The sequence below is a fragment of the Neomonachus schauinslandi genome, chromosome 4 (assembly GCF_002201575.2).
Source record: "Neomonachus schauinslandi chromosome 4, ASM220157v2, whole genome shotgun sequence".
Taxonomy (NCBI): domain Eukaryota; kingdom Metazoa; phylum Chordata; class Mammalia; order Carnivora; family Phocidae; genus Neomonachus; species Neomonachus schauinslandi.
Genome location: NC_058406.1, coordinates 7,383,193 through 7,401,819, shown reverse-complemented (window position 1 = coordinate 7,401,819; position 18,627 = coordinate 7,383,193). Strand labels below are relative to the sequence as shown.

At 47.4% G+C, this 18,627-nt stretch overlaps 2 protein-coding genes across 4 annotated transcripts; one reads left to right on the top strand and one right to left on the bottom strand.

Moving 5' to 3' along the window:
* The first annotated feature begins 797 nt into the window (after nucleotides 1-797).
* Nucleotides 798-8,910, top strand: DFFA (DNA fragmentation factor subunit alpha). Of its 3 annotated transcripts, none has more exons than XM_021684030.1 (6): nucleotides 798-970; nucleotides 2,682-2,843; nucleotides 4,343-4,485; nucleotides 6,612-6,801; nucleotides 8,129-8,429; nucleotides 8,469-8,910. In XM_021684030.1, the coding sequence occupies exons 1-6, from the start codon at nucleotides 847-849 to the stop codon at nucleotides 8,548-8,550; spliced, it is 1,002 nt and encodes a 333-aa protein (XP_021539705.1). In that variant the 5' UTR covers nucleotides 798-846; the 3' UTR covers nucleotides 8,551-8,910. The 3 variants fall into 3 exon arrangements, with proteins under 3 accessions (XP_021539705.1, XP_021539706.1, XP_021539703.1); XM_021684031.1 differs by adding an exon at nucleotides 7,019-7,170 and having other exon boundaries at nucleotides 8,129-8,910; XM_021684028.1 differs by having other exon boundaries at nucleotides 8,129-8,910.
* A 5,917-nt stretch (nucleotides 8,911-14,827) lies between these two features.
* On the bottom strand, nucleotides 14,828-16,369 carry LOC110575354 (cortistatin-like). The gene is made up of 2 exons (XM_021684369.1): nucleotides 16,273-16,369; nucleotides 14,828-15,045 (listed from the first exon to the last, which is right to left on the bottom strand). The coding sequence occupies exons 1-2, from the start codon at nucleotides 16,367-16,369 to the stop codon at nucleotides 14,828-14,830; spliced, it is 315 nt and encodes a 104-aa protein (XP_021540044.1).
* Nucleotides 16,370-18,627: the final 2,258 nt, after the last annotated feature.

Here is an 18,627-nt window from a genome sequence, read left to right as displayed (position 1 = left end):
ACATAATATGCCCTCACCTTTTAAGCGAGGAACCATTTTGATTTTCTTCTTATTATTTTAATGTTAAATTTTTTCAGAGGGGGTAGGTAGCAGTATTAGAACGAAGATGAATTTATTGCCAAGCAGCATCTGGACAATCTCAAACAGTGATGTTGTTCGCATTTTCCCTTTCCCCTCTGATTTCTTTGAGACCTTAATGTTTAATCTAGTTATGTAAGCATTTTGTTCCGGGATCCCAACCCAATTTGCACAGCTAAAGCAGGGAATCGAACTGGTGGAAATGTGCGAGTATCTTATGCTTCTCTGTTACATTTTCAGCAGGACTGAAAACTACACTCATCAATTTTTAAAATTGACTTCCTTCAGATTATCCTGAGGGTTGGGACATCTTACAGATCTTTTCAGTTTGGAGAGGGAAAACAAATTAATACAGTACAATGACAGACTGTTTCATCTAAGTATTAATATTATGCATCTATATATGTAAACAAGAGTGCTCTAAAAACCCAAGGGAGTGTATATGCGTGTCTTTCATAATGCAAAATAAATCCCTATTGACCTCATTTTGATCCCGCTACTGAAACTCCTAAATACAAAGTAGAAAAACACCCCCCTGGGCCGTATTGAGCAACATAACGAAGTCGGCTTCGAACCCAGACACTACAGCTCCCGGCATGCCCCCGGAGCCATACGTGATTAGCGGCAACCAGAACTACAACTCCCGGCGTGCCTTGGTCCCACGCGTGATTTGCCACAAAGAGAACTACATCTCCCGGCACGCCGTGGGTGGGGGGGAGGGGGCCGCGCTGAGCCTCCCTGATTTCCCGGAGTCCCACCCTGAAGAGGATGGAGGTGGTCGGGGAGGCCGAGACTGAGACCGAGGCTCTGAAGCCGTGTCTGCTGCGCCGCAACCACAGCCGCGAGCAGCATGGCGTGGCGGCCTCCTGCCTCGAGCAGCTGAGGAGCAAGGGTGGGCACGGGACGCGGGCGGAGGCTGTGGGGGCCCGGGCCGGGGCTGCGGGGAGCCGGGCCGGGTGAGGATGTCTGGCAGGGGCAAGGTGGGGTCAGCAGGAGCGACTTGGGACGGAAATAACCGACGTGGGCATAGCGATTATCTCGTGTGAGACTCCTAATGGTGGGAAGGTAGACGGGAATCAATACGCAAATTAAGACCGACTCGACTTAGGTGTCTCGCCTAAAATCACTGACCTTGGACCAGACCCAGCTGCCCGGGCTCCGTACGGTGATACCGGCGCCCCCGGCTGAGCCCCCGGCCGGGTGGGAGCGCCTTTTCACCGTCAGTTCTCTCAGGCACTTGTGCGGCGAAGAGGGAGCCGACCATTCTGGAGTTCCAGACAAGGAGCAGGTGCTGTGAGTGACCAGAGTTCAGAGTCCCGGCCCCACACTTACTAGCTGCTTGACCTTGCACTTAAGCAGCCCGCGACCCTCAGTTTTCTCATCGGCAAAATGGGTATAATATTTGCAGCCCTGCTTTACAGGATTGTTGGGACTCTCAAAGCAGATGATATATTTACATGACTTACAAGTATTATGAGCCGGTAGCAATAAATTGTTTATCCACGGAAGTTCTACTGGTTAAAGTGTGAGCGGAGCGGGCCCGGGAATGTAGTCAAAGGGGGTGTCCGGGTTCAGTGCTTCCTCTCAGAGTCACCACGACCCAAAAGATACCAGACAGAAATCTTTCAGAGACTCAGGAGCAGCCAAAACATTATAAATGCTTTAGTGAGATCGTTTTTGCCATATCAACATTCACATATTTTCCCTTGGCATTAGGGTACTTAAGTTTTAGTTCCCCTTGAGTGCATCGGCTGGATGCACTTGGCACAGAAGCTTGTGTAAGTGTTTATGTTCTCTGGAGCTCAGCCTTTGGAAGGCTTGCTGTTCTATTTGGGTGCTGGATAACATTGCCCAACCATATACCTAGTCTTGTGGCTACTTTGCTGCTCACTCTCATCCCATTCGCATTTTAGGCTTTGTCATCACTAAATGGGATGGTACAGATCTGCCCTGGACAAGACTTTTGCCCTTTGACAATAAAGATGAGAAGCTACCAATACAAACTTTTGCTTCTCTTGTGCCTTCCTATAGATTAGAAAAGCTGCAGAGAACGATGCTTCAAAGAACACAAAGCATTTCCTTTTTTCTGTCCTTTTCTTTTCTTTCTTTCAACATTTGACACAGGAGAATTTAAGATGACCACTGAGTAAATGAATGAAAGACTGCTTGCTCACAAGGAATCAAATCAGACTTTGGTTTGTTTTTCATCCAAGTAAAGATGCAAGGGCCTTCTAATGTGGAGGTAGAGCAGCTGGAGGAAAGTTTTTCAGGAGTCAGGGTTTAAATCTCAGCTCTGACACTTACTGTGTGACTTTGGACAAGTTACTTAACCTCCCTGAGCCTTGGGTTTGACATCTGTAAAATGGGAATAACAATTGTACATACCTTATAGGATTTTTAGGGGAATAATGTATACAAAAGGTACTTAGTACCAGGCATGTGGGAAGTGGTATATTAGTGCTAGTAGTTGGAGTTGTTATCGTACTTACTGTTAACTACCAGAAATTCTGCTATGCTCTGGGAGCATATATATAGTGGGTACGGGGACAGATGTAATTTCCTTATGGATATTTGTCAACTGCCAAATATTTTATTCCTCTCAGCCTGTGACATTCTGGCCATTGATAAGTCCCTGACACCAGTCACCCTGGTCCTGGCAGAGGATGGCACCATCGTGGATGATGACGATTACTTCCTGTGCCTACCTTCTAATACTAAGTTTGTAGTGTTGGCCAGTAATGAGAAGTGGACATACAGCAATTCAGGTAAGAAACTCTGGCCACATATAAAGTCATCTATGCGATACAGCATCCACCATGATTCATTTTACCGCATAGGTCCTGGTCGCCATTTGTCTGGTTCAGCATCTATGTAGCCAACATTTACTGAGCACCTTCTGCATGCCAAGGCGTGATGCTGAGTCTTCGGGTAAAGATGAGTGAGACGCGGGTCCAGTTCTCAAATAACTCACAGACCAACAGTAACTAAAATGCAGCATGACAGAGAGATCAGTGCCACAGGCAGAGTCAAGCTGCCTGGTTTCACTCCAGACTATCATTTACTAGCCATGTGACCTTAGGCAAGTTACCTAACTTCTTAGCACCTTACTGAGGTAATAATTATAGTACCTTTCTCTCCTAGGGTGTTGTAGGGCTGATAGGACATAATATATATCAAACCAGGGTTTCTTGACAATACTATTGACATTTCGTGCTGGAGAATTCTTTGTTGTGGGGGCTGTCCCATCCATTGCAGGATATTTAGCAGCAACCTCAGCCTTTGCCCACTAGATGCCAGTAGTACCTCTTTACCCCAGTTGTGACAACCAAAAATGCCTCCAGACATTGTCAAATGTCTTCTAAGGGGAGGCAAAATCACTCTCAGTTGAGAACCACTGATAAAAAGCATTTAGATCTTGCCTGACACACAGAAAGGGCTCGGTAAATGTTACACCATCATCATTACTGGAGATACAAAGGGAACTAATATGGATGAGCAAGGACCAAAGGCTAAAAAATAAAAAAGTGTCCCCATTGAAGACAGTCCCCATGCCACTAAATTGAGGAATTCACCCTTCAGCAGTACCTCTACCAGCCACCTTTGTACTCCAAAGTACGGGGACAGCAAACAGTGGCAACAGCTCCTCCAGTCAAGGATAAGACGAATCCCCAAGCACAGGAGAAGTGCTGGTGACAATGAATGTTTTTGTATACAGAAATGGAACACAGAGACACAACAACTCACCTAAAGGGAAGTGTGGTAGGATCCTGGGTGTGCATGACCATGCATCAGGTTTAAAGTGGCCTCTTTCTTGGGCGCCTGGGTGGCTCAGTTGGTTAAGCGACTGCCTTCGGCTCAGGTCATGATCCTGGAGTCCCGGGATCGAGTCCCGCATCGGGCTCCCTGCTCGGCAGGGAGTCTCCTTCTCCCTCTGACCTTCCCCCCTCTCATGCTCGCTTTATCTCATTCTCTCTCTCAAATAAATAAATAAAATCTTTAAAAAAAAAAATTTTTTTTAAATAAAGTGGCTTCTTTCTGTAAGAAGGTTACAGAGCAGTTTCACACAGAAATAAATCGAGGGTGGAAGAGAAGGGAAAATGTAGGTCCTAGATGAGGATTGGCTTCCTCATGAATCCCTGAGGAAAGGCTCTTCCTTCACCACTGAAATTATCCTAAATGGCCAGTCCAAGGCCTGTGTGTTAGAGGAGGAGGTGAACACAGCACCTCAGGTTACCCTGTGACTGGCTTCTTCTTCTCATGTCAGATGGAGGCACAGCTTGGATTACCCAAGAGTCCTTTGATGTGGATGAAACAGACAGTGGGTCAGGGCTGAAGTGGAAGAATGTGGCCAGGCAGCTGAAAGAAGATCTATCCAGCATCATCCTCCTGTCCGAAGAAGACCTCCAGGTAAGCCCCCTCCACAACCCACAGCCACGCTCATCTGGCCTCTGCCGCCCCCAGCCCCTTAGTTTTCATGTGTCTTGCCACAATAATCTCATTATTTCTTAATTTTCAAACAATGCTTTGGTGACAACCAAGACTCTTTCATTTTCTAATTCTCGCACCTAGAGTAGAAAATACAGATGCCCAGGGGCGCCTGGGGGATGCAGTCAGTTAAGTGTCTGACTCTTGATTTTGGCCAGGTCATGATCTCGGGGTGGTGAGATCGAGCCCTGAATCAGGCTCTGTGTTCAGCATGGGATCTGCTTGAGATTCTCTCTCTCCCTCTGCTCCTCCCCCTGCTCTCTCGCTCTCTCAAAATAAATAAATAAAATCTCTGAAAAAAGGAAAGAAAATACAGATGCCTAGGCCCCACCTAGACCTCTTTAGGCCCACTGGGGAGGTGGGGGTGGAGGGGGATGGGGGGTTGTTAAGGATGTAGTGCCAAAGAATGTGGAATCGGGCGGAGCCGAATTAAATCCCAGCTCCATCGATATGACTTTGAGCCAGTCAGATGTAGCCAGTTTGCCTACGTTTCCTGTCCAGTAAAATTGGGATAAAAATAGTACGTGTTAATTCCAAAAAATATTTCTTGAGCCCCTGCCCTGTGCCTGGCAGGGTTCTGTCCAGGGGGTACGGTGGTGAGCAAGCCAGACACAGAATTCTGACGGAGGGGAGCGTCTTAGATGGGTAGCAGGTGGGGCAGTGTGCCAAGAATGGCAGGGCTAGTAGTCTAGGTCGGGAGGTCAAGGGAGGCCCCTTCAAGGAGGTGGCTTTTTGGTAATTTTTTAAACTTATATATTTGAATAATATGAATACATTCACATGGCTCAAAATCTGAGAGGTATAGAAAGATACCCTGGTAGCCAAAAAGTGAAACCAACCCAAACATCCATGAACTAATGAATGGGTAAATAAAACGTGGTCTATCCACACAGTGGAATATTATTCAGCCCTTAAAAGGAATGAAGGATTAACACACACTGTGACATAGATAAGCCTTCAAAATACTGTGCTAAGTGAGAGAAGCCAGACGTGAAAAGCCACGGCTTTTTTTGTTACATTTATATGAAGTGGCCAGAATAGGCAAATCCATAGAGATAGAAGGTAGGTGAGTGGCTGCCTAGGGCTGGGATTGGGGGAACTTTGAGAAGAAATAGGGAGTAACTGCTAATAGGTACAGTTCTTTTTGGGGCGGTGAAGATGTTCTAAACTGGATCGTGGCGATGACTGCACAACTCTGCGAATGAACTACACCCACCTAGGTGTACACTTCATATGAGTGAATCATGTGGTGTGTGAATTTTATCTCCATAAAGCTTTTCGAGGAGGGGAGAGGATATACATGAAAAATCTGACTTCTGCACCTAGCCACCAGGTTTCCCTTCCCAGAGATAACGAATCTCTCAAATTCCCATTCTAAATTTTATATACCAGCAAATACAAATATATTTTCTCCTCCCCTATATTACACAAATGGAAGCATATCTACTCTTTTTTAAAGAAATATTTGCCTGGGTCGCTCAGTTGGTCAAGCCTCTGACTCCTGATTTTGGCTCAGGTCGTGATCTCAGGGTCGTGAGATTGAGCCTGCTACAGGCTCCATGCTCACAGGGAGGCTGATGGAGATTCTTTCTCCCTCCCTCTCTGCCCCCCACCACCGCTCATGTGCACACGTGTGCTCTCTCTCTCTCTAAAATAAATAAATAAATCTTTTATAAAAAAATACTTGGAGAGTAGTCTAGATCAGTATATAAAAGACACTTGTTCTTTTTTACTACTGCATAGTATTCCCTTTTGTGTGTGTACCATGACTTATTTAAGGAGTTGCCCCCTCACTGGTGGATCTTTGGGTTGACATCAGTCCTGCTGGCCCGGACAGTGCAACAAAAAACTTAGATCAGTGTCATCTCACACACATGCTTGTCCATAGAATAAGTTCCCAGAAGTGTAGTGGGCAAACATGGGCAGGTTCCCTAGAGGCGGCAAGGACAGGGATTGCTGAAGGGAGGAGGGAGCCTGCCATGGACGGGTCAGGGCCATTGTGTTTTGAAAGATTTTTAGGTTTGTTAAAGTCTGCATTTGCTTGTTAGGTGCTCATTGACGTTCCATGTTCAGACCTGGCTCAGGAACTATGCCAAAGTTGCGTCACGGTGCAGGGGCTCCAGAACACCCTCCAGCAAGTACTTGACCAGAGGGAGGAAGCCCGTCAGTCCAAGGAGCTCTTGGAGCTTTACCTCCAGGCTTTGGAGAAGGAGGGCAGCATCTTGTCAAAGCAGCAAGGTAGGACTCACTGGCCAGGGGAGTCACCCTGAGGGCCGAGGGCCTGGAGAGCCTTTCCTGGGGAGAGAACCATGGTTTATAATGGGATCAAACAAGGGGGGGAGCCGCAGCTGATGGAGTCTTGAGATCACACAATTCTGTCCTGCCTGACGGAGGGCTGTGTGTGCGGCGGTGTGCTCACAGCGAGGGCCATCTCCGTCTCACGTCCACTTTGCAGAGGCCGGCGCCAGCTTCAGTGACAAGATGGATGCAGTGGACGCGGGGAGTAACCGCGAGAGCACCTCCGAAATCACCCTTACCGGCCAGGTCCTTACTGCGCTGAAGGAGAAGCCGGCCCCAGAGCTGAGTCTGTCTAGTCAGGATTTGGAGGTGGGCAAGACCCAGGGACCCTGAGCTGCACGAGCCACTCCCCCCGGGGGTGCAGTGTTGCCCTGCGGAGGCGCGTGCAAGAGTGCTTTTCACCTCTTCAGACCCTGACTCACAGCTGCCCACTTGCCTCTTATATGCAAAACATCTCATTTAATCTATATCAAAACGGCTTGAACAAAACGGGGTGCACCCCCTCAGATCGTCAAACATTATTCTCTGGGGCACAGCAGGTTATGGAATAGCAAAACCTGACAGGGAGGCAAGGCAGGGCTCAAGCTTCTGGTTCTGTCAGCCCTTGAGGAAGATCCGTAGTCAATGAGGCACATACACGATCATGGTGAAAGGCACGCCTGAGCGGGTCCTCTCGTGCTGGCTCCATGGCCAGGGAACCAGAAGCCTGATGCAGAATCCATCAGAGTGGGCGCCACTTCTCATTCTTCATCTTTGTCCCTGTCCAAAGCACCTCCCCAGTGTCACTGGGAGGGAGGAAACCTGTTGACTTGGACTGGGCTACATTTCCTGTAAGTGGAGGACTTGACTTTCCAGAGGTCCTTTCCTGGCAGTATTGGAGGGTAAGGAAAGGCCCGTGGCCGCTGAATGCGAAAGAACTCTGGCATTTCAGCACCAGGACATAACATAAGCTGGTACTGCCTGGTCCTGCTCCCCTAAAGAAACCTCCAGGAGGGCGCCTGGGTGGCTCAGTTGGTTAAGCAACTGCCTTCGGCTCAGGTCATGATCCTGGAGTCCCGGGATCGAGTCCCGCATCAGGCTCCCTGCTCAGCAAGGAGTCTGCTTCTCCCTCTGCCCCTCCCCCCTCTCATGTGCTCTCTCTCATTCTCTCTCTCTCAAATAAATAAATAAAATCTTTAAAAAAAAAAAAAAAAAACCCAGGAGCCTGAGAGCAGCAGGTGAGGAGAGCAGAGGTCGTGGTTCTCAGTGGTTCTTATTCTTGCCGCAGTTGGTCACCAAGGAAGACCCCAAAGCGCTCGCTGTTGCCTTGAGCTGGGGACTAAAGAAGACAGAAACACTGCAGCAGGCCTGTCACCAGGAGCTCAGCCTGCGTCTCCAGCAGGTGCAGAGCCTGCGTTCTCTCCGGAGCGTGTCAGCAAGGAAGAGCTCACTGTCCAGAGAACCGCGGGAGCCCAAGCGAGCCAAACAAGAGCCCACATAGCCGCCGCTGGAAAGCCTACGACCTTGTTCTTATTCGCAGTAAATACCGTCAGCCTAATTCCCCGAGCTGTGGCCTTCCTACTGGCCTCCCTGCCTTACAGCATGTTCTCCCGGAACAGGCTGGGAAACCAGCCTCCTGTCCCTTCCAGAAGAGCCCTTCCACCTGTTTTGAATGACGAGGCTGCATCAACAGTACCCCGCCTCTTCTGATGACACCTTCTTAGGTTCTCTGTTTGAAAGAAATTGTCAAGGACAGTGAAAAGAAATTGTCGCATTTCATACTCACTATCCTTGTTCTGAAGCCAGAACTGCAGACTTTTAAACACAAATGATGGTTGAGAAGGTGATAGAACAGAGTTGATGTATGGCCACAAACTTGTGTCTCAAGTTAATGAGTTTTTTTGTTTGTGTAAAGGCGCATATTAAGTTTGCAGACCACAGGGACATATGGAGAGTGTAATTCGCCATTTCTAATTGTGAAATTATATCTGTTACCACTGTGAGACTGTTTCCAGTTTTCTAATATGTTTTATCAGCAGGGGGGATGAAAGGTCATTAAATTGATCTCCATGTGATATGACTGTGAGTCTCTGGGTGCAAAGCAGAGCCTTCTGGTTTACATACTTCCTGTTTCTGTACAAACTTGGTCTTTGGGTTTTGTGCTCTTATTTGGAACAGATTTTCATCCAGATGAATGTCCAGCATGACATTCAAAAGCCATGCAGGATTGCAGGATATGGGCCGATTCTTCATTATGCAGAATCATCCTGTACGCGGCAGGAAGGACTGGCGTCCCCCGCCTCCCCCTACCCGTTCAATGACAATGGCAGTCTGCAGGCCCCGAGACAACTGAAAACATCCCCACACACTTTCAGAATGCCCCTGCAGGGGCACTAGTGCCAGGTGGGGATTTTTCTAGCAGGTTGCAGTCTGTTCTGGGCTAGCACTTACCATCCTGGAGCCTCAGAAAACTGAGTGAGCTGGCCAGGGTGTGGCTTGTCATCTCACACACATGAGTGAAGCTGTGCTCAGAGAGGTGCAGAGATTTGCCCCATGTCACCAGGATCCTGGTTCTAATTCCAGTGCTCTTCCCACTTATTTTTTTAAAGGTTTTTTTTATTTATTAGAGAGAGAGAGAGCACGTGCACAAGCGGGGAAGAGGGGCAGAGGGAAAAGCAGACTCCCTGCCAGTCAGGGAGCCCAATGTGGGGCTCGATCCCAGAACCCCAGGATCATGACCTGAGCCGAAGGCAGATGCTTAACGACTGAGCCACCCGGGTTCCCAGTGATCTTCCCACTTACGTGTGTTTTCTCTTCGGTCCACACACTCTTCCTTCTACATCCAGATCACTGGTTTTGTTACACCAACATAATAAGTTAGAGTCAACTCAAACTGGAAAAGACCTCCTGTGTCTACAACATAATTGCCGAAAGATTTCTTACTGCAGGCACAGTGCTGGTGGTATAAGAGAAGCAAATAGCCCCGTGAACACTGTACAGTTAGCCCAGTGGTAAAGGAAGCCTGGATTCCAGAAACAGAATGGTACCTCTACTCACCAGTTCTATCAACATCTCCATCTTTGCCCTACTGAATTAAAAATACTGTCTCGAATTATGTCTGTCAGTTACACAGGAGGGCTTTAGTTGGCTGGCCTGGGTGTTGGTGTTGGTATGCTCTACTAGAAACTGATCCACCAAACATCTTGGCTGCATAGAATAATGGAGAAAGTACTGTGGGCTTGGAGGGAGCCAAGCCCATGGATGAAAGGGTTAAATGTAGTGTCCGAGGAGGAGGCCAGTACCTAGCCCGGGCAGGAGAGCCGTTTCCCTTATCCCCCCGGGGGGGGGGGGGGGGGGAGGGGTGCAGAGACAGAGCTGTATGAGGCCCCTATCTATGGGTCTATGAGACAAAGACGTTAGTCTGCAGACTTGGGCCCAAAATGCGTAACATGTGAGGCTGCAAACACATTATATTGCCCCTGGTGCCATTTACCCTCCCTGAGCCACTGTGCCTCCAGGCCTTCCAGAATAGAAACGTAGCAGCACAGCAATATGTCTAAAAATAGGAGAGAGTGAGCAGGGCAGCCTGTTCTTACGGTAGGAGAAAAGAATGTCAAAGGAAGCAGCTGGGACTAATGAACTCCGCATTAGCCATATTCCATTCTTTCAACTCAAGTCAAATGTCGGTCCCCATTAGGCAATTGGCTTTGACAGGAGCTGTGCTAATTACCACTTACCAACCTTTAATTTCTGGGGAAAAGCAAAAGGAAAAAAAACTAATGGGTTTTTCATTTTCCAGAGAGAAAGGGATAAAATAATAGTAGTCTGGGAAAAGAAAACCTGCATTAATTACAAAAATGATTAATGTGACTTTTCTAACCAGATTGCTTAGCTGTTTTATTTCTTAGCCATCCACTCAATTTTTTCTTTTGGCCTTCAGGGTTTTTTCTCCATTCTATTTTATTTGTAACATTTTGCCTTTAATTATCTTGCTGTGTCTTGTATTACCTGAAGTGTTTAAGGACTTTGTAAGTGATGTGTTCTGAACACCCAGCCACTGCCTGAGTCCTCTGACAGTGGGGTCCTCTGTCCCGCTGGAAGGCCTCCAACAAGGGGGATAGACTCGTTCCCAGGAAATGCATTGAATTTTCAGATTGCAGAACCTCAGAGTTCACTGTTTGCTCAAACTACATCAGAACACACTTTGCAGGGGCGCCCGGCTGGCTCCTTTGGTAGAGAACATGGGACTCTGGATCTCAGGGTTGTGAGTTCAACCCCTGTGCTGGGTGTAGGGATTACTTGAAAATGAAATCTTTTTTAAAAAGAACACACTTGGCAATTACAAGGAAGTGAACCAACAGGTTAATGAATAGATACTGGATTTTCCTCAATATTTCCCAATACCATGTTCCAAGAACTATCACCAAAAATCTAGCTTTTCCCCAGTTATAATTATTTTAATAAGACAAGCACCTATATTTTTGATCACTTAACTAATTATAAGTGGAAAAGATAAATTAGCGTTACTTTTATTAGGGTTATGACAAGCTAGAAATAGTGGGTAGCCCAGCTGCCCTTTGCCTTTTCCTTTCTCGTCTAAACACCAAAAATTTCCTTCTTTTTAATACCTACCTGAGTTTTCCTCTTCTGATTTGTTCAAAACGGAACCTAGGGGCTCCTGGCTGCCTCAGTTGGAAGAGCGTGTGACTCTTGATCTCAAGAGTTGGAGCCCCACATTGGGTGTAGAGATGATTTAAATAAACTTTTTAAAAATGGAATCCATAGCTCTACTGAAGAAGCTGCTACTAAGATGTGGGTGATCCCTTCAGCAGGTGCTGTTAAATCAAGGTCTTTAAGTGTCTCCCATGAGCCTACTGCTCTGAGTTTCCTAAAGCCTAGAATGGTTTGCCAACAGTCCTGAAATATGAATACTATGAAGGATTTCTGTCGAATGTTTATGTCACACTCAATTCTTCCCCAGTAGTTAAGGATCCATTCTGGTGCCAAATATTAGAAATAAATGCAAGAGTGGCGCCTGGGTGGCTCAGTCAGTTGAACGTCCAACTCTTGATTTCAGCTCAAGTCATGATCTCAGGGTTGTGGGATCAAGCCCTACATCGGGCTCTGCACACTGCGTGGAGTCTGCTTGAGATTCTCTCTCTCCCCCTCTGCCCCTCCCCCTGCTCCTGTGTGCTTCTCTCTCTCTCAAATAAATTAATAAATCTTTAAAAAAAGAAATGCACAAGAATGAATTACAAGTTGTCCTGGTGCTGATGACCACATCTACACACTTGCCTATATTGAACTACAGAAAGGTATACTTTGAGAAAAGTCTACCCAAAACCTGATGGTAGAAAATTACCCTAATATACCCATTTCACCCTAATGTATTCATCATGAACATATTAATCTAGTCTACCCTGCAGTTGATGCCAGTTAACATTCTATTCAGCCCCCTGAACTCAGGTAAACTTAGACGTGACAGATTTCCTGCCAGTCTCATTAGCATAGCCTCATTATCCTTCAGATATTACTTAGTTCAAAGTTATAAGTCCCCAGTCCTAAGGACTGTGTATGTATGACCCCAATTGAGGGGTGCCTGGGTGGCTCAGTCGGTTAAGCGTCTGCCTTCGGCTCAGGTCATGATCCCAGGGTCCTGGGATCGAGCCCCACATCGGGCTCCCTGCTCCGCGGGGAGCCTGCTTCTCCCTCTCCCGCTCCCCCTGCCTGTGTTTCCTCTCTCACTATCTTTGTCTGTCAAATAAATAAATAAAATCTTTAAAAAAAAAAAAAGAAAGAAACTGAAAAACAAGGGGCATGCTTTTCTTCTAGGAAAATCTTAAAAGACAAAGTTCTGAAGGTTAGCTGGCCTTCCAGGCCGGCATCTTGCACCAGTGCACTGACCCAATTACTGGTCTCTTCAAGCTGCTGTGTCTGGAAATTTGGATGCTATTAAGGTCCTCCAACACATTATACTTTACTCAGCTAGTAATTATGGATCTGAGCTCAGCTCTGCAGAAAACAGAACGGAACGGTCAGCAGTCATACTCCGCGCCTTCTCCCCTGGTATCCCGAGAAGAGATTACAATGCTCCTCCAGCCAGCCTTTGCCAGTTTTCCCCATATTTGGCCTGACCCTCAGAAACTTCCCATAACTCCAGGTATGAATCTCTGAACTTTAAAGTTTAGCATCTAAACACCTTCACCCTGAAGTATTCTTCAGAGTCTGGCATTCAAGAGCCATAAACAATATGCGGAATCAAGCAAGGATTTTGGTGCTGTGGGAGAGAACTAAAGATTTGATTAGGGTTTTGAAACTGAGTGATTTGTTCACTCCTCATTTCACTGGAGCAACCCCAAATCCTGGTCTGCATGGGGCTTGACAGCTGCTCGGCCCTGTATTACAGAAAAAGGAACTCCCCTCCTGTGTAGCCATCACTCATTGTCCCTTCTGTGGAAATTCTTGGGGAATGGGAAAATATATCAAATCATATATGCATGTGGAGGCACTTGGATGGCTCAGTTCGTTAAGCATCTGCCCTTGGCTCATGTTGTGATCCTGGAGTTCTGGGATCGAGCCCCGCATCGGGCTCCCTGCTCAGGGGGGAGCCTGCTTCTCCTTCTGCCTGCCACTCCCCCTGCTTGTCCATGCGCTCTATCTCTATCTCTGTCTTAAATAAATAAAATCTTTATTAAAAAATTACATATATGCATCTGTCACGGAACAAAGTCTGCTTCCTGCGATCCTGAAAGTCCTGAATTAGAAGTTGAGGCAAGGGGGCACCTGGGTGGCTCATTCATTAAGCGTCTGCCTTCAGCTCAGGTCCTGATCTCAGGGTCCTGGAATCGAGCCCCGCATCAGGCTCTCTGCTCACAGGGAAGCCTGCTTCTCCCTCTCCCACTCCCCTTGCTTGTGTTCCCTCTCTCGCTGTGTCTCTGTCAAATAAATAAATAAAATCTTAAAAAATAAAATTAAATTGGGCGCCTGGGTGGCTCAGTTGGTTGAGCGACTGCCTTCGGCTCAGGTCATGATCCTGGAGTCCTGGGATCGAGTCCCGCGTCGGGCTCCTTGCTCGGCGGGGAGTCTGCTTCTCCCTCTGACCCTCCCCACCTGATGCTTTCTCTCTCTCAAATAAATAAATAAAATCTTTAAAAAAAAAAAAAAATCAAAAAAAATAAAATTAAATTTAAAAAGTTGAGGTAAGCAGGCCCAGGCTCGACAGCAGCCCTGCTCTGTATTTGGTTTGAAATAAGGCCTTTAAACAGACTTCGTTCTTCACAACGCAAACGTAGAAGCTCTGATCCATGAAAGAACTGTAACAAATTAAAATTAACCTACTAATGAAAATCAGTATGGGTATTTTATCAGAGAAGGTTTGAATGTAACTATTCTTATGAGTATGTGAACACAAGATCATGTTTGAGAGCGTGCCATTTGTTTTTAAATTGGTTTTCGCCAAAACACAAGAAATAATCATTTTGCTCTTTGAGCACAATGTTAAAAATTTGCTTTTAATACGAGGGAAATATTTTTTAAATTAGACAATTTCTATGAAAACAAACTGAAATAAGATGTTATTCTGGATTCTGGATTCTTAAAGATGTCGCCTTTAATCGTTTTAAATCAAAGGAAAGGAGACAACTGGAAGGCAGAACTTCCAAGCACATAACTAAAGTGAAAAGAAAGCCCAATGGGTACACTACAGCAGAAAACATAAAAATCTTTTTCAAAAATGTTCACTTTGGGGAGCGCCCGGCTGGCTCAGTCAGTGGAGCACGGGGACTCTTGATCTCGGGGTTGTGAGTTCAAGCCCCACGTTGGGTGTGGAGATTACTAAAAATAAAATATTTTAAAATATAAACAAATAAATAAAACTTTCCAAATTACACGAGGAGAAGACAATTGTGCAAAGAAGATCATGGCTGTTAATACATTTTATTCAGATCCATGGTTACACTCTTTTGCATGAGTGATCAGGGGTGGAGTTTTATTTGCAGGAGGAGAAGGTCTTCCAGAAGAAATCCTTGCAAGGTGCCTTCTCCTGCAGGGACCGCTGAGGGGGCGGGATGTCCTGCCGCTTGGCCACCTCCCCACCTGCCCCTCCTGTGAAGGGTGCTGCGCCCACCTGGGAGGCCCACTGGTACCGCCCAGCCAGGAAAGTCAAGAGGCTGTTTTTCTTCATTTCTATCACTTCCTGCAGATGCTTTTAAAAAGACGCAGAGGACAAAGGAAAGAAAAATAATCAACCATCTGGTTGAGCCAGCATTAAAAGATCTATAATTCCTTCCTCAAAAAAAAAAAAGATGCTTCAGAAGAATAAATCACATTTCCATTTAAAGGATGAGAAAGTGGGGCACCCAGGTGGCTCAGTCATTAAGCATCTGCCTTCGGCTCAGGTCATGATCCCGGGGTCCTGGGATCGAGCCCCGCATGGGGCTCCCTGCTCCACAGGAGGCCTGTTTCTCCCTCTCCCACTCCCCCTGCTTGTGTTCCCTCTCTCGCTGTCTCTCTCAAATAAATAAATAAAATCTTTAAAAAAAAAAAAAAAGGATGAGAAAGTTAAAAGAAAAATAAAATAAAGAATGAGGAAGTTAAGAGAACACCTTAATGAAATTGTTCTAGTTAGAGAAGGAAAAGTTAAGAAATTTCAGTCAAGGAAAAAAACGGCCTGTTTGGCCCATAATCTTGGCTGAGGTCCTTCATTAGACGAGGTCAGGAAATCTATCATTTTCCCTGCCGCCAAGTGCCTGGTCTGACTCCTGGATGTCCACAAATTACTCTTTGAGACAGATCAGATTGAGACGTGATATTCCCCTCTTTCAAATTCCTTAGAAACCTTCTAGGAGTAACCTGATGATAAATGACTTGTCTGAAACTCATCTGGTAATTTTAGAGAAAAATCCATTTTTAATGGCCAACTTTATGTACTCTTTCTTGGAACTTTTTCAAAATGGAAAAAAAAGAAAAATAAATCACCTCACAAAGTTACGAATTCTCACGACGGAAACTGTAACGATGTCAATGAACCTGAGCCAATGAGAAGAGTCCCATACCTATAAATTAAGATTCTAGAAGCATGTGTGGCGAACGCAGGCCGTTGGCGGCCCCATGATTGCCCTGCGATAGACTGGTATGATCACTTAACGTTTCAAAGATGAGCAGATGGGAGATCGCCGGCAGGGAAGCTCCCCCCTTGAGTTTCGGAGCTCTCTGCAGGTTGTTGGGACCACTGGAGGTAAACAAGACCCAGCAGTCTAAGAAGGGACATCGCAGGCCAGGGGGGTGGCTGGGGGGCACCCCACAAAGGTCAGCCCTGCCTGCCATCTGTCGTACACACACTCGCCCTGGAGCCGCCGGCAAGCCAAGCCAACAAGGCCAAGGAACGAGACAGCCAGAAAGTGGGCTAGCCTGCGGCCCCGTCACTACTCATCTGGCTGTCGTGTCTGGCAAGGCCACCCTCAAGGGGCAGGGCTGCGGTGGCCGCGGCCCCTGAGAGCAGGAGTAGGAGCAGGCAGAGGGGCGGCGGCATCCTGCGGGCTGACCGGCACTTCTCTCCAGCTCTGGGGCTGCTTATCCTTGGGAGCCCCAAAATCCATGTTTTGTGCACTTGGTCTCATCGACCGGAGGGGAGGGGTGGGGGGGCATTTTAATTAAGCTCCACCTGCAGCTGGTTTTTTTTGTCTCTGTCCCTGTCAAAAGCCTGTACCCCCACTTCCCTCATCCTCAAGCAGTGATGCACCTGCCTAAGCCCTCAGCCCACAAAAGCGCTTTTGGATCGGAGTTAACCCTTCATTAAAGCCACCATGGTTTCCCGAGTTTAGAGCGGATTTGCTTACTTTGGAGGACAGTGCGCTCGCTCCTGAAGGAGTCCCTCTTCCTCATGATCACGCCCACAGGCGACAGGAAGCCTCGAGCACAAAGCCAAGTGATTTCACACAATATAAAATCAGCGGTGTATGAGGAGCTGAAATTCTGCCCATGTAAGGTGTGGCGGAATCTGCTGTGGGCCGAAGAGACAAAGGGGGACCGGGGGGTACAGGGAGGTGCTCAGAGCACCCGCCAGCTCTCACCAAATCGCAGGCAAGGAGGCTGAAAACCCAGACAAGAGGGCAGGTTCAGGAGCGCCCGGGGATGCTGGCCCGGAGGGGCCTGGCTACTTCTTACTCAATGACCTGCACTTGACCCGCTTTCCTGGGAAGTCCGGAGCGTGGAGTCCTCCTCCGTGTCCCACCCCCACCCCCCCGGGGCTTCCCCTCCCTGGTCCCAGTTTCAGAATCCCACAAGTAAATGCGCAGACCCTCTTCATCCAACTGAGACAGCCGGTAAACTGAGTCACTGGCCGCAAACCTGCCACACGGGGCCAGGAGCCACAGCATGGTTCCAAGTGGAAGTTAAGCAACCGAATGGACACTCTCTCCAAAAGTGAAGGCTGACTTTCAGTTTTCCAAAGTCCTGGTTTACACCCCTCCCCCAAGGGAAATCTCCATCTTAAATTCCATGTCAGCAGAGACTTGTAAAGATTCTAGGCAAAACGGGCATGGCCTGAAGAATCATGGCTCATTACTGCATGTTGCTTCGTCTTTTTTTTCTATACGAAAATAATTTTTTTTGCCTAAGAAAATTCCCACAAATGGTATTAAAAATGGAGATCCTTTTTTTAATTCAGTAGACTCCACGCCCAACATGGGACTTGAACTCATAGCCCTGAGATCAATGGTCCCCTGCTCTACCGACTGAGCCTGCCAGGTGCCCCCCAAATGGAGCGATTCTTACAGATGAGAAATTCACGGCAGCTCGGCCAGTTTCTTATACCCTTGGTATATTTTACAGATTTTACTGGACAGACTCCTTAGACACTCTGAGCACCTAGTGCATACACAGAACTACAAAGGACCCACACCACCCACACTAGCAGGGCTGGGAGAGCCTAGCCAGGGGGCAGGACCCACAGCCTCCAGTGCAATGGGAGTGTGCCAGGGAGGGCACAATGGGTGGAGGAAGCCTACGTGCCCTCTTATTCCTGGCTGCCTTCAAGCAGGAAGCCACCTGTCCTGGTCCTTCGAGGAGAGGGCTGAAGACTAAAACCCTGGCTTTGCTCCTGGCCTCTCTGTGGCCTATTTCCTCATCTGTATAACGGGGATAAAAAACAAAAATTAGTACCTACTGCCCCCATCAGAGAGCTGTCATGAGGACCCAAGAAGGTCTCGTAAAGCACCCAGACCACGTGGAACCCACGGCAGGACGCACGTCGGGCAGCGCTAAGAAGACAACATCCTCAATCCTTCTCCTTGTTCCCCAGGGTAAGGAGAAGAGCCGTACACCACAACATGTGGGAGCCCCCACAACAAGAGCCATGCGACCCAAGGGCTCCTACTTATTTCACCAGCACATCTTACATGCCAGGGTCCAAGTATCTCGGGGTGCCTCCCGCGAGCCCCACACTGCACAAGGCACCAGCCATCACGTTCTCCAGCCCAGAGCCTGCCCTCTGGGAGCTGATAACCTGAAGTCTTAGGCAAGAACGTGTTTCTGAAAAGATGTCTAATGGGAACTTTTGATTAAAAGGAACTCAGTCCGGAATTATTTTGAAAAACAAAGAGTGCTCCTTCTAAAGGTCCAAATGCGACCAAGAGAGAAGTTAGAGGGTGGAAGACTTTTCTCTAAGTACAGAAGAAACCTAACAGTGAGTGTCCCGTGACCAGACGGGCTCTGTCCCTGGAGAATTCTGCCGGAGTTCCTAGGTGATGGGGAGCCTGGACTAAACGATCCCTAGGGGCTCTTCAGAAA

Coding starts and splice junctions, on each gene's coding strand:
- DFFA (XM_021684028.1), top strand. CDS start 847: ATGGAGGTGGTCGGGGAGGCCGAGACTGAGACCGAGGCTCTGAAGCCG. Junction 971..2,681: donor CGAGCAGCTGAGGAGCAAGG/GTGGGCACGGGA, acceptor TATTCCTCTCAG/CCTGTGACATTCTGGCCATT. Junction 6,802..8,128: donor CATCTTGTCAAAGCAGCAAG/GTAGGACTCACT, acceptor TTCTTGCCGCAG/TTGGTCACCAAGGAAGACCC.
- LOC110575354 (XM_021684369.1), bottom strand. CDS start 16,369: ATGCCGCCGCCCCTCTGCCTGCTCCTACTCCTGCTCTCAGGGGCCGCG. Junction 15,046..16,272: donor CCTTGCCAGACACGACAGCC/AGATGAGTAGTG, acceptor CGTCTTTTTAAA/AGCATCTGCAGGAAGTGATA.